The 12697-nt window shown below is 48.8% G+C and overlaps 1 protein-coding gene across 4 annotated transcripts in view; it reads right to left on the bottom strand.

The window, feature by feature from the left end:
* Positions 1-2754: 2754 nt before the first annotated feature.
* EPB41L4B (erythrocyte membrane protein band 4.1 like 4B) overlaps positions 2755-12697 on the bottom strand; it is a 124555-nt gene continuing 114612 nt past the window's right edge. For 3 of the 4 annotated variants that reach the window (XM_044265176.1, XM_044265177.1, XM_044265178.1), the window contains exons 23-26: positions 10375-10491; positions 7889-7957; positions 4174-4319; positions 2755-2921 (exon numbers count right to left, since the gene is read on the bottom strand). In XM_044265176.1, the coding sequence (XP_044121111.1) occupies positions 2852-2921; positions 4174-4319; positions 7889-7957; positions 10375-10491 (402 nt within the window). In that variant the 3' untranslated portion in view covers positions 2755-2851. The remainder of the gene's footprint in view (positions 2922-4173; positions 4320-7888; positions 7958-10374; positions 10492-12697) is intronic. The other variant, XM_044265179.1, reaches the window with a different exon arrangement.

Raw genomic sequence — 12697 nt, 5'->3', positions numbered from 1 at the left:
CAGGATTCAGCTCTTGTTCTGGCACGATTATGTCAGTAAGGGGAGCCCCCCCGCCCACCCCAGACATAAAGTATGTGTTGTGTGACCGTACAGTGCTGTTGTTTTGTGTTAAGTATGTAAAAAAGGTTAAGCAATTCTATCAGTTTATTTTTTGTCCCTATGAACCACGCAACATGATGTCATCGCCTCAGCTCACCATGCCGAGCACCCGTCGTACACTGAAGTAGGCAAATAACCAGGACAACTGCTGAAACAATGGAATCCTCTTGATTTTACTGGTTAGAGCTGAGCTGCCAAAGGTACTGGGTTTTCATATACAGTAACAGCCAACTTGTTGGGATCAGACTTCCAGTGACATTAACTTCTGAACATCGGTGAACCCAGGGGGATGTGGGGAGAAAAAGCAGGAGGCTCGGAGCCTCCTGGCAACAGCGTCCCAAGAGCCCATGCACCCCTCCTCGGAAGCAAAGCACACCCGACAAGTGTCATACTTGGTTCCCCGGCTTCTCCAGGAAAACTTCCGTTCTGCCCTGGAGGTTTCCGTCCGAGAGAGGGAGGTGACGAGCAGAGGACTCAGAAAGCAGGTTAGGAGGAGGGTGCCGCATTGGCAAGGGGTTACAACCAGACACAGATAGCTCCCCCGTCTTGTACAGGAACACATTTTGGATCGTGTGCACGAGATAAAGAACAGATAAAGCTGTTTTAAAAGTAGAGCCCGGGGTCATACAGTATGGGAGTAAAAAGTCCCAGACACCACAAATGTCCCAGATGGCTTCACCAATAGAGCAGAAAGCAGTAAAATTCATCAGTGAGAAGAGCACAATAGTCTGTGAAAGGCAAAGCCAAGCCCTATGTATTCTGATAGCTCCTGATGACATCACCGCACCACACCAAGGTACAAAAGGGACTGATGTTGATAATGATGACCGTGAATCATCAAGAAAAGGTTAAATACTCTCCAGGATACTCTTTACTAAGGCAGGGAAGTGCATAACGCATTTTAGAAAGATTTCCCTCAAAAAATATTAAAATTTTAAAGATCCAGCACTTAAAGGGTTAATCCTCTGTTATCTGAATATTTGCGTACATACCTCATTTTACAACAATACTAGTAAATGAGGCATTACATCTTTTTTTTAATAATCATTAGTATCAAATTATTGGCACCATTCAGTTTTAAGGATAGGGACAGGAGAGCAAACTATACAATACAACATAAAAATACAGTTCTGGTACAAATATACGAGAGCAGTTCCACTTAACAAGTGGTCATAAGAAGTGGATGGACATTCTACACACAAGGAAATACAGCTAGGAAATCATCACATGGAAAAGTGCTCAGCCTTGTTAGCAATTAACGAAATAAAACAACCTCTCAAGAACAACTATACATACCTATTAAACTAGCAAAAATAAATTAAAATGGCAAAACCCAATACTGGCAGAACTATCGGTAAGTAGAAATGCTTATACATTGCTGGTGGCATCATAAATCGTAGAGGGATTCAAGCATTCAGAGGGAACAGGGGAGTTGAACTAATGACCTGTAAGGTCCTTCCAACCCAGAGATTGGATCTTTCTAGAAAGCAATCTGGCAATATGAAATAAGAGCTATAAAATATTTCATGCTCTTTGACCTTGTAATCCCTCTTTGGACATATTCCCAAGGGAAGAATCCAAAAGAAGGAGCATTTTTTTTTTTTACAAAGACATTCATAGCAGCACTATTTATAAGAGTGAAAAATTGGATAGAACTCAAATATCTAGTATAGGGAGGAGTGAGGTTAACCATGTTACATGGATATACAGACATTTAAATTGGCGAGAGGAGGATCTGCATTGAAAAGGGAAGATATGTGTGAGGTGGAAAAGTCCAACCAAAGAGTATGTACACACTGTTCACAGCTATGAAAAAAATGTGTGCATGTTCATTGAGAGCTCGGGAGACAACTTAGAGGGCTAGTCTGTGGGGAGGGGGTGCCTTTATTCCTGCAAAGTTGTTCAAGTGCATAATAAAAATTTAAAAACACATTTCTTGAAACTATATAAAAAGAGAACAAAGTGTCATCTGGTCAAGTTTCTATCAACAGGACAAGAATTAATCAACTTTAGAAATGATTTTCCTTTATGGAACGCCCAAATGAATCTTGATATTGAATCATCTTACCCTTGTTAGGATTTTTAGACAATTTTAAGCTATAATTTCCTACTTTGGGTTCAATGAAAAATTCTGTCTATCCCAAATAATATCATATCCAACAAATCCACAATTTAAATTGTATTTCAGATTTCACTGAAGTACTTCAATCCTGGTGACTGCAGCTTTCTTGTTTTAGTTCATCGGTTCGTGTCGGAATAAAAATGAATGTTAAGGACTTTATAAGATCTGTATAATTACCAGTGTAAATGAAAAAACCAGCAGTAAAGAATTATTCTCTCATTAAAAATGACTCTTTAACAAACAGTCAAAGCTTGGTGCAAGTTTCAATCATACAAAATCATGGTTGAGACTGATAGCAAAGGATTCCATGCCACATTGACTCCTGTGCTTATTAATATAGACACACAGGTAGTCCTCAGAGGGAATCCCATCTCCCCATCTTTCTTCTCCTAGGCTTCCCAAATCCTGTCCCAACTATATTGAGTAGCAGAAAAACTCTAATACTCAGGAGAAAGAAAATAACTTCTCCCATAAAAGTCAAGCCAGAAGTTGGCTTCAACCAACCACGGTCTGAGACCTGGGCGAACAGAGCACACATCTGTGTGCTGTGCTTAAGTGAGCACACAAAGCCCGAAGAAAGAAAACGGACAGAAGGCACCATGCCATCCTCCAGGCCACAAGGGGAGAATTTCACAGTTCGGTCATCAACAGTCTTTTCATCATTTTCTCTCTCTCCAGTTCCTGCCGGAGCGTCTCTGCACTGAAGAAGAGTAGATGACAAAATAATGAGATTCCACTAAACAGTGACAAGAACAGTGTCATCTCCCCCATCTTCTTTCTTGACCTTGGCTTTTGACTTTCCCTCTCAGGCTCCTGAAGGACCCCCGATATTTGCAAGCATATCAATGACCTGAAATTGTCTGACTTCCTACTGGGTTCCCCCACCAGACTGAGAGTTCCTCGGGGCACTGCTCCCCAGTGGACTGACCGTATATGTCATTCATCCCTGAACCCCAGAGCCAAGCCTAGGACCTGGTACACAGCAGCCTCAGTAAAGGTCTTCTGAAGGAGCGGGAAGATGTCCAAGGGTTAGATGTCTTTCAATCATACTTCAAATCGGATTCAAATGCACTTTCCCCCAGAGTCCTCTCTCCCCCATATTTTAATAAGCAAATTGTATGAAATAAAATTGGCTGCTTTGAGGGGTTGCCTCTGATTTCTTGGCCCTCAGGCCCCATTGCTTGACTACGGGATCTGTCTCCACTGTTTACATGCACATACACCCATACACACATGCGCGCGCACACACACGCAAAGTATACATCTAAAGCACAAAGTTTTTAAATAATCTCATACAGGGTAGACATCATTCTCTACTGTGACCAACAAGTACAATCTGGCCCCAAGCTCCAACTTCATGGGGCTCTTGTCCTGTCTCATCCTGCTCTGGCTATGCTGGCCAGAGCATTAACCATTAACCATTCTGGGCACACTCCGTCTCAGAGGTCTTAGCACTGGCCGTTCCGCTGATGAATATCCTCTTCCTGCAAACACCTGCAGCTTGCTCTCTCCCTGCCTGCAGGTCTCTGCTTACAAGCCACCTGAATGAGGTCATCCCCGCATGCCCAGTGCCCTTCTCGGTTTCATGTTCCTCTTTAGCTTGTCATCCCCTGCCCTCGGTCTCTCTCTCTCTTTCTCTCTCTCTCTCTCTCACACACACACACATACACACACACACACACACACACATTCACATGCATTTATTTAATGTCTGTCTCCTCTCCCCCAACACTAAATTACAGACTGCATAAAGGTAGCATTTCTGTTTTATTTACTGTACATCCCGAGGGCCTAGAATATTCTCTAGCCTTTGTAGACACTTCTGTAAATATGTACAGAATAAATGAATGAAAGAATAAATAAACAGATGTCACAGAACCAGTGAAACTAGAGCTTGTGCCTGCTTTCCCTATCACCGGAGCTCCCTGCGGGTACCTGCTGACCTCACTCACCTGGCTGCCAGAGAAACGGGCTTCCGGGTGGTGTAGATGGTCTGCACTGTGGAGATGGTCTCTGTCAAAGGCCTCAGGGTCACTGCCGGAATCAGTGGGGAAGACTGGCCAGGACAGCACGGTAATTTACTGTCTCTAAAGTCTGCCTGGAGAGGAAACAGAAAAGAGGAAATCAATCTCAATTTGGGTTCCATTTTCACACTGTCAGTGACTCCCTACGCCTTACCATACAGTTCCTGTTTTGTTTTTTTTTTAACATAGCTAAATTACCACTTATTAAATGATTTTATTTTGTGCCAGACACTGTGCTAAGCACTTTACATATATTACCTCTTGACAGTCCTTAAGGCAGAGGTCATATTTCATCACATTTGACACCATCCATTGTAAGATCCACCACTTTTGCATGAGCCACAGAGAAAGAAAAATGTGGTCATTCAAACTTTGTCACACCCACTCATGTAATGAATGTTCTGATTTCAGAGATTTATTTGCTTTTTTTAGTTTATTTGACAGAGAGAGTGCCCAAGTAGGCAGAGTGGTAGGCAGAGGGAGAGAGAGAAACAGGCTCCCCACTGAGCAAGAAGCCCAGTGCAGGGCTGGATCCCAGGATCCTGGGATCATGACCTGAGCCGAAGGCAGATGCTTAACTGGTTTCAGAGATTTAAAAAGTGGAGAAAAAAAAAAAAATGGGTATCTTAGAGCTGATTTTATGAAAAAGAAAAGTAAGGCTCAGAGAGGTTAATTAATTTTGCCAGGGTCACACAGTGAGTATTAAGAAGCAGCACTGAGGACCAGGATTAGCTGACCCCATAACTGGTGTTTTTTACCACTATCTCAGTGCTTCCCAAAGCCTGCCAGCATCCATATTCTCTCGAACTTGGTAAAACTGCTGTCCTCGAGCCACTCTTGCCCAGTTCTTAAAAGACTCAGTGTGGTTTCTGACATTGGCTTCCTGCTCCATCTTGGCCCCCAGCTTTTCAGGAAGGGCTTCCCTGGGTGTCTCACAGCCCTGCCAGGGCTGGGCAGGAGGCCAGAGTGGCCGCCGTGGGCCAGCTGAGGGAAGCGGAGCAGGCGCTTCCAGCGGGGGGAGCTGAGCCCAGGGAAACCACAGGGGCAGGATGAGCGCATGGAATGGCACTTAACAGCCCTGCCCAGCGCCTGGGTCTCTGCCGTCTGGTTGTCCCAAGACAGGTGTGGGAAGCTGCTCATGACCTTAGAAATATATTATTCGAGGAACCTGCTTTTTGCCTCTGCTTACACTGCTAGACCCCTTCCTAGTTCTGCTCAACCTCTGATAACTACACCAGCCACTGCTCCCTCCCTCTCTGTCTGAGCCACTAAAACCGCCTCAGGGAGTGACCACCACCCAGCTCAGAGACTGCACTGTTGGTTACCCAGAGGAGCCCCCTCCCCGGCCCACCTCACACATCCTCCAGACTGGCCAGGAAGCCTCCGGAAGGAAGCCTGGGGATCACTCGGTTCTAGGAATTACAAACTCTGACCCCCAAGAGGAGGAGGGTGATCCCAGACTCCCCACTTCTGCTCCCCGCAGCCGCTTGGACAGGGAGTTCTGCGGAAGCTTTCATTGAAAGGAAAGACTTGCCACTGAAAAGAAGCCATCGGACTCGCTCATTTTGCAGATGAGAAAACTACAGCATTTAAAGGTTTAATATTCTGACATTCTGCAGAGCTTAAAGCAGCTGCCCCATACACAAAGGGAGGTGGGGACATGAAGTAGGTTGCCATGACTCCCTGCTGTCATTAATGACACCCCCCTGTCTCTCTGGCCCTTGAGAAACAGCCACCATCCTTGACCCTTCTGGGACATTCTGTGGTTGGCCAAGTTCTGCCAACTTCTTGTTCCCTTTTGATCCCTGCCTTCACCGGATACCAGGCAGTCCCTATTCCTATTTCCATTCAGATAAAAGGAGACTGGGGCCAGGAGCGGTGAAGCGACAGCTAAGATCACATCATCACCAAGATGGAGACCCACCCCAAAAGGACTGCAGACAGGAACCCCAACAAAGACATGTACACATACGCTCACGACAGCGTGACTTACGACAGCCAGGACGTAGAGATAACGCCAATACCCACCAGTGAATGAACGGACCAATGGACTGGACTAGTAGCCCCCATAAAAAGAATGAAGCTCTGGGGGCGCCTGGGTGGCTCAGTGGGTTAAGCCGCTGCCTTCAGCTCAGGTCATGATCTCAGGGTCCTGGGATGGAGTCCCGCATCGGGCTCTCTGCTCAGCAAGGAGCCTGCTTCTTCCTCTCTCTCTCTCTCTCTGCCTACTTGTGATCTCTCTCACAAATAAATAAATAAATAATCTTAAAAAAAGAAAAAAAGAATGAAGCTCTGATCCCTCCTACCATGTACAAGAGCCTCAAACACATGATGTTCGGTGAGAGAAGCCAGGCACAAACGGTCATAAAGTCTACGACCCCATTTATCCGAAATATCCACACTAGGGAAATCCACAGAGCCAGAAGGCAGATTGGTGGGTGCCGGGGGCTGGAGGGGTGGGGAAGGGGAGTGATTGCTAGTGGGAACAAGGTTTCCTTTTGGGGGGTGCCTGGGTGGCTCAGTGGGTTAAGCCGCTGCCTTCGGCTCAGGTCATGATCTCAGGGTCCTGGGATCAAGTCCTGCATCGGGCTCTCTGCTTGGCAGGGAGCCTGCTTCCTCCTCTCTCTCTGCCTGCCTCTCTGCCTACTTGTGATCTCTCTCTGTCAAATAAATAAATAAAATCTTTTAAAAAAAATTAAAAAAAAAAAAAGGTTTCCTTTTGGGGTGATAAAAGTGTTTTGGAACCAGAGATCGTAGGTGGATAGCACTAAATGTACCAAAAGTCACTTTAGAATGATGCGTTTTATCTTACGTGATGCTCTCTTCTGTAAAATAAAGTCACAAAAAGGTAGAGACCCCAAACCCCAAGTCCTTCCCAACCTCACAGAGTTCATTCATAGGATTAAAAGAAGCTATCAGGGTGCCGGAGTGGCTCAGTCAGTTGAGTGTCTGACCTCTTGATGTCGACTTAGGTCATGATCTCGGGGTTCTGGAATGAGCCCTGTGTCAGGCTCCAGGCTCAGTATGGGAGTGGGGAGTCTGCTTGAGATTCTCCTTCTCCCTCTGCCCCTCCCCCACCTCTCACTCTCTCAAAATAAATAAATCTTTTTTAAAAAGATCTTATTTATTTATTTGACAGAGGGAGACACAGTGAGAGAGGGAAAACCAGTAGGGGGAGTGGGAGAGGGAGAAGCAGGTTTCCCGCTGAGCAGGGAGCCTGATGTGGGGCTCGATCCCAGGACCCTGGGATCATGACCTGAGCTGAAGGCAGACGCTCAATGACTGAGCCACCCAGGCACCCAAACTTTTCTTTCTTTCTTTCTTTCTTTTTTTTAGATTTTGTTTATTTGATAGAACACAAGCAGGGAGAGTGGGAAAGGGAGAAGCAGACACCCCGCTGAGCAGGGAGCCCGACACAGGGCTCCATCCCAGGATGCTGGGATCATGACTTGAGCCAAAGGTAGACACCCAACCAACTGAGCCACCCAGGAGCCCCCAAAATAAATGAATCTTTAAAAAAAAAAAAAAAAAGAAAGAAAGAAGAAGCAGCAGCTGCTGACATTGTCGTCTGGCATGCCACAGAAAAGCATGTCACATGGGAGCAACATCTTAAAACACAGACCTGTTTTCTGAATCTACTTACAGTGAACTGTGGCCCTGAATTGAAAACATCGGGAAATGGGGTCACTGGATCAGCCGGGAATGTTTTTATCTTCAAAAAAGAGAAAGATAAGAGGGTTACTTTCAGATTAGAAAGCAGAGGTTTGAAATCTTTGGCACTTTTAACACCGAAGTGATGGGTTCAGGGGAACACACGCAGAGCCCTCATTGTTTGCAGGGAAACGTATAGACGGTCCCTGCGGCCCCTTGGCCAGTGGTCGTGTCTGCGCCCATCCTTGTGCCGTAGGGCAGGAACCCAGCAGGGAGGACAGGCTTCAGTCTCATGTTTGTAGGGCACGCCATGCTCACCTGGCCCGGAACTCCTTTCCCTGGAGGCTGTGTGGGCCTCCTAGGCATGCTGGGCCCTATGCATGGCCTGATCCATACAAGGCCGCGATCAGGGTGTGGGATCGCGGATCGCCAGAGCTGCCTCGGTGGCTGCTGTTGGCTTCCCCACGGCTGGGGGGGCATGCCCTAGAGGCTGCTGACAGGTCACATCCTGGGACACGGTCTACGACGGTGGACAGAGTACCAGGAGGCGGCTTGCACTAATTAGGCCACAAACTGCTTCCGGTCTCTTCCCCTCAGTTGTTGGACTCCCTGTAAATCGTCGGCCACAGAGGAGAACCTTGGACCAAGCTCTGTAAGCATGTGAGCACCCCGCCACCATGGCCTTGGGGACACAGGGCACTGTGATCAGACGGGCCCAGTGCTAGGGCAGCTGCTACCCAGGGCTGGTCTGAAGGAGTGAGCGAATGACCTGATCAGCTAGTGGTGGAGGGCCGAAAGGAGACTTTGCTTCCGTTTCTTTCTCTTTGGTCAATTTGTCTTTGTCCCCATAGAGGCCTTGGGGAATGTGGAGTGTGCTTTTGTCTTTATACCAGCCTAGAGGACTGCCAGCAGGCCCAGGAGCGTAAGGACTCTGCTACTGGCTTTGCCTGCAGCCCCCAGGGCACAGAAACTGCCCTCCCACCCGCTGGGGAATGCACTCTCGCCACCTGCCACCAGAGGGCGGCAGCCTGGACACTGAGGCCACCGCGGACCCTGGGTAGGGGCAGTCTCTCCCAGGGACTTGTCTAAGGACCCTGGGGTAGTTATCTGATGCTCTGGACTCACTCTAAACGAGGGGGGGCGGGGAGGGGGTTGCGCTAAGGTAGGGGTGAGCGAGAGCACATCAGAACAGACCCAAATCTGGCTTTTCCGAATGGGTGGAGTAGTTCTCAACCAATCTGAGAAGGGCAGTGTCTCTATAATGTGCACGGAGATTCCCAGCCCACGCCTGCTCCCCTTCCCCAAACTCTCTTTAAACATCTCTGAATCCCCAGAATGGGCGCCTGAATGCCTTGTGGCAGCTCAGACTGCTGCGGGCGGCTGCCTGCCACACAGCGGGAGGACCCAGGGGAAGCCTGTGGTGCCTTCTCCTCGCGGGGCCTAACAGTTCAGCGTGTGTGCCGAGACCAAGAGCAAAGTGAAAAGTCACATTCAGATAAGACTCTCAGACCACCGTGAAGTAAAAGGGAAAAGCGGTTTATTACTGCTATTAAAGAAAGGTGAACATTGGCAGCTTCCATGAATTATCCTGTATTTTCTCTAAATAAGACAAAAATCTATCCCCAAAGTTACACTCTGCGTTGCTCAGCAGTGGCAAAGCATGGTCAGTCTTCTGCTGCTGCCCCTGGGTGTAACCGCTTTAGAAAGGGAGCAAAGCCAAAGTCACAATCTTGTACCCAGCAGGGTCTAGCCTAAGAAAATAAAATACCCGCCACAAAAGCTATGTGTCCCCTTGAATAGTGAGGCGCTGGAAACCAAGCACGCATCCTGCTGGAAGAATGTGTCCATCAATGGGAGACCACGCACTGGATGGAAGGCAAACAGTCATATACAATGTGGTGATGAGAACAAGATAGAAACAATCCAACACTCAGCGAAGAGAGGAAAAACGAGAGACGATACGGACACTGTGATTTCGCTCTGTAAAGTTATAAATGAATACAAGTAAGCATTAGAAGGAAACATGTAAAAATGAAAAAAAAAAAACATCGTGCTAGGTTGGGATTATGGGTGATGCCTTTCAGGCTGTTATGTAACACTCATCCTGTTATCTGGAAACGTAGCAGGAAGAGAGACAAGGGGGAAAAGTTTTTATTTTCCATAGAAACGCAACTAAGCTTTTTTTTTTTTTCTTTCTGGGAAAAGCATCTATGCTCATCAAAGCTTTAGGAAAACAAAACAAAACAAAACAAAAAATTCTTCCTGGTTCTTGAGAGCTGGAGACACAGGGCAGGACAGCAGCCGGTGTGTCCTCATTTGGCCAAACTGTGTATCCATCCTGGGGTCAGAGCACCTGTCAGTCAGGCCCTTCCAGAAGGTCTAGCGCTCACGCACACCAGCGGGGCAGCCGCCTGGTGGCTCCTGCCCGCCTCGCCTCGCCTCTCCTGGCCAGGCCCCTCTCCCTGCCAGGGTACCTACCAGCCTCGTTTTGATTGGAGGGTGCATGCAAACTCCAGTGGTCTCTTCCTTCATGGGGGGAGAGAGTGGAGGAGAACAGCGAGAGTGGGCACAGTGGGGGGCGCTGGCGGGCTCTGCCTGCTCACGAGGAGAGGAGAGAAGGGGAGGAGGCAGAGGAGAGAGGGGAAGGAGGCAGAGGAGAGAAGGGAGGGGAGGAGAGAAAGATAGCACAGTGCAAGAAGGATCTGTCAACTCCAGACGGCGCTGGAGCCAGCCTCGCCCGCGCCTGCTTCTAGCCTCTGGCCAGCTGGCTTCGAGGCCCCCCTCCCCCCTCCTCTCCCACCTTCTCTCCTCCTCTCTGGCTCTCATCTGTCTTCTCCACTATCTGAGCAGAACAACCCATCGGAACCCCATTCCTGGGGTCGGCCGGGCAGGGAGACTCCTGACCGACTGCGAGGGCCAGGCGGGGGCTTCCCGAAGCATCGGTCAGGCCCCGCCAGAAAGACAGCCGTGATGAGTGAGTGACGCCGGCCATGGGGGCCTTAGGAAGCCTTGAGCGTGCTGGCCTTGCACACCTGGTGGCCTCCTGCACTCTGCTAATAAGGGACCGTCGGGGTGTACGGGCGAGCAGGTGTCCCACAGATCCAGGAAAGACGGATCTCAGCAGGCAGGAACATGGACTTGTGGATTTCATCTGCCACGGCTTTTTGTTATCTGTGTTAGAGAACATACTGGCCCTGCCCCCCGTCCCCCCATCCCCCTGGCCCAGGCCATGACAACTTGGGTTGTCGCCAAGGGACCCTGTTGCTTTAGCTGGAAGATATCAAGCATTGTGAGAAAATGGCTCGGGGTACTGGGTTCCCCACCCCAGCCTTACAGAGCGCCATGCACCAGAGGAGGGCCGGCAGCTCGGACTGGTGAGCAGGATGATGGTGACATGGTGACGAGGGAAGGCTCTGGAGCTAGGGGAAGGGCGGCCGACAGCATTGGTGTGGGTTGCCAGGAGGGACCAGTCACTCCCGAGAGTAAAACACGCCTCTTTCTCAGTTCAAGAGAGCTTCCTTAGGTAGTTGGTAACATCCTGCCATAATGAAGGAAGCAGAGCCCCTGGGGAAGTTTCACGACAACAAGATCCAGAACACTGCGGGAACTTTCCTGTCTCACAACTGATCTGACGCCGATCTCCTTACAGTTGTGCGGTCCCGGACCACTCCTAAAGGGGTTTTACAACCGGAATCTCCAACAGTCTTGGTGACCGCCTTGCTTTACTACTCAGATTTGGAGATGCTGAGAAATGGCATCTGCAAAGCCTAAATCGGCAGCCGTCCTTCAGAAACAGGGGAGTCCGCATCAACCACCCGCCGTCAAGTTTCAGCACATGGCTGAGGCTCCCTCCACTGCTCTCTCCTGTCCTCAGGCTGAACCCTGCCCTCTGGGAGGTGGCGCTGGACACCTGACTGAAGCGGGCTCCAGCCTGTCCCACCCGCCCTTGCTTCTCAACACCGCCCTGTCAGAACCAACCGCACCAGGGACCCCAGGCCACCGGGCCTTAGCCTCTGCAGATAAGCGGGCACTCCCATGGGCTTTTTGAAGAAAATAAAAGCTGGTGTAAATGACCAGCAAACATGGACATACAGCCTAGAAACCAGATTGTGTACCAGCCACTAGTGTCTTAGCTGAAGGTTATGATGAATGACTTCAGGCTTTGTCTAGCATTGGACTTTTATGGTAAAGAAATGTCAATCCATCCCACAAGCATGTACGACTCTTCTAAATATGCATCTGTTAGTAAATGAACAGGAAATAAGAGAACACGGGTAATAGGATACTATTTTGAAATACCGTTTTATTTTTTTTCTCCCGGCATTTCCTCTCCTCCTTGGCTTTTTTCCACATTCAGGCAGCTAGGTTCTTCTAAGCTACTTGGCTTTTGAGGTTTAAAATCTGACTCCTTGGGGAACAGAAAGATTTTTGGCATAGACAAATGAAGATGGAAATGTGAAAGGCTTCTTCATCATCCAGACAAGAAAAGAGGCTGCCAGTGTGAGGGCTGGAGAGAAAAGTCAGAGGGAAAGTGAGGAGGGGTAGACATTAGGAAGTGCTGAGCAGAGAGGCGCCAGCGGATCGAGATTCTCCTCCCAGCCGGACAGGCTTCCACCCACCCAAAAGGGGCATGAGGGAAGCAGGCAGTGCCCCAGATGTATCAGCAAAGAGATGACATCACAGACTAAAGAGACTGCCTTCCATCTTCCTGTGCCCTGGGGAAGATGGATGAGTCCCCAGGAAAGTGGAAGAGGCACCCCGATTTCACTGGGGATCAAGCTTCAGCCCTCCTGATAGAATG

The sequence above is a fragment of the Neovison vison genome, chromosome 9, assembly GCF_020171115.1.
Source record: "Neovison vison isolate M4711 chromosome 9, ASM_NN_V1, whole genome shotgun sequence".
NCBI lineage: Eukaryota > Metazoa > Chordata > Mammalia > Carnivora > Mustelidae > Neogale > Neogale vison.
This window is presented reverse-complemented; position numbering and strand designations above follow the sequence as displayed.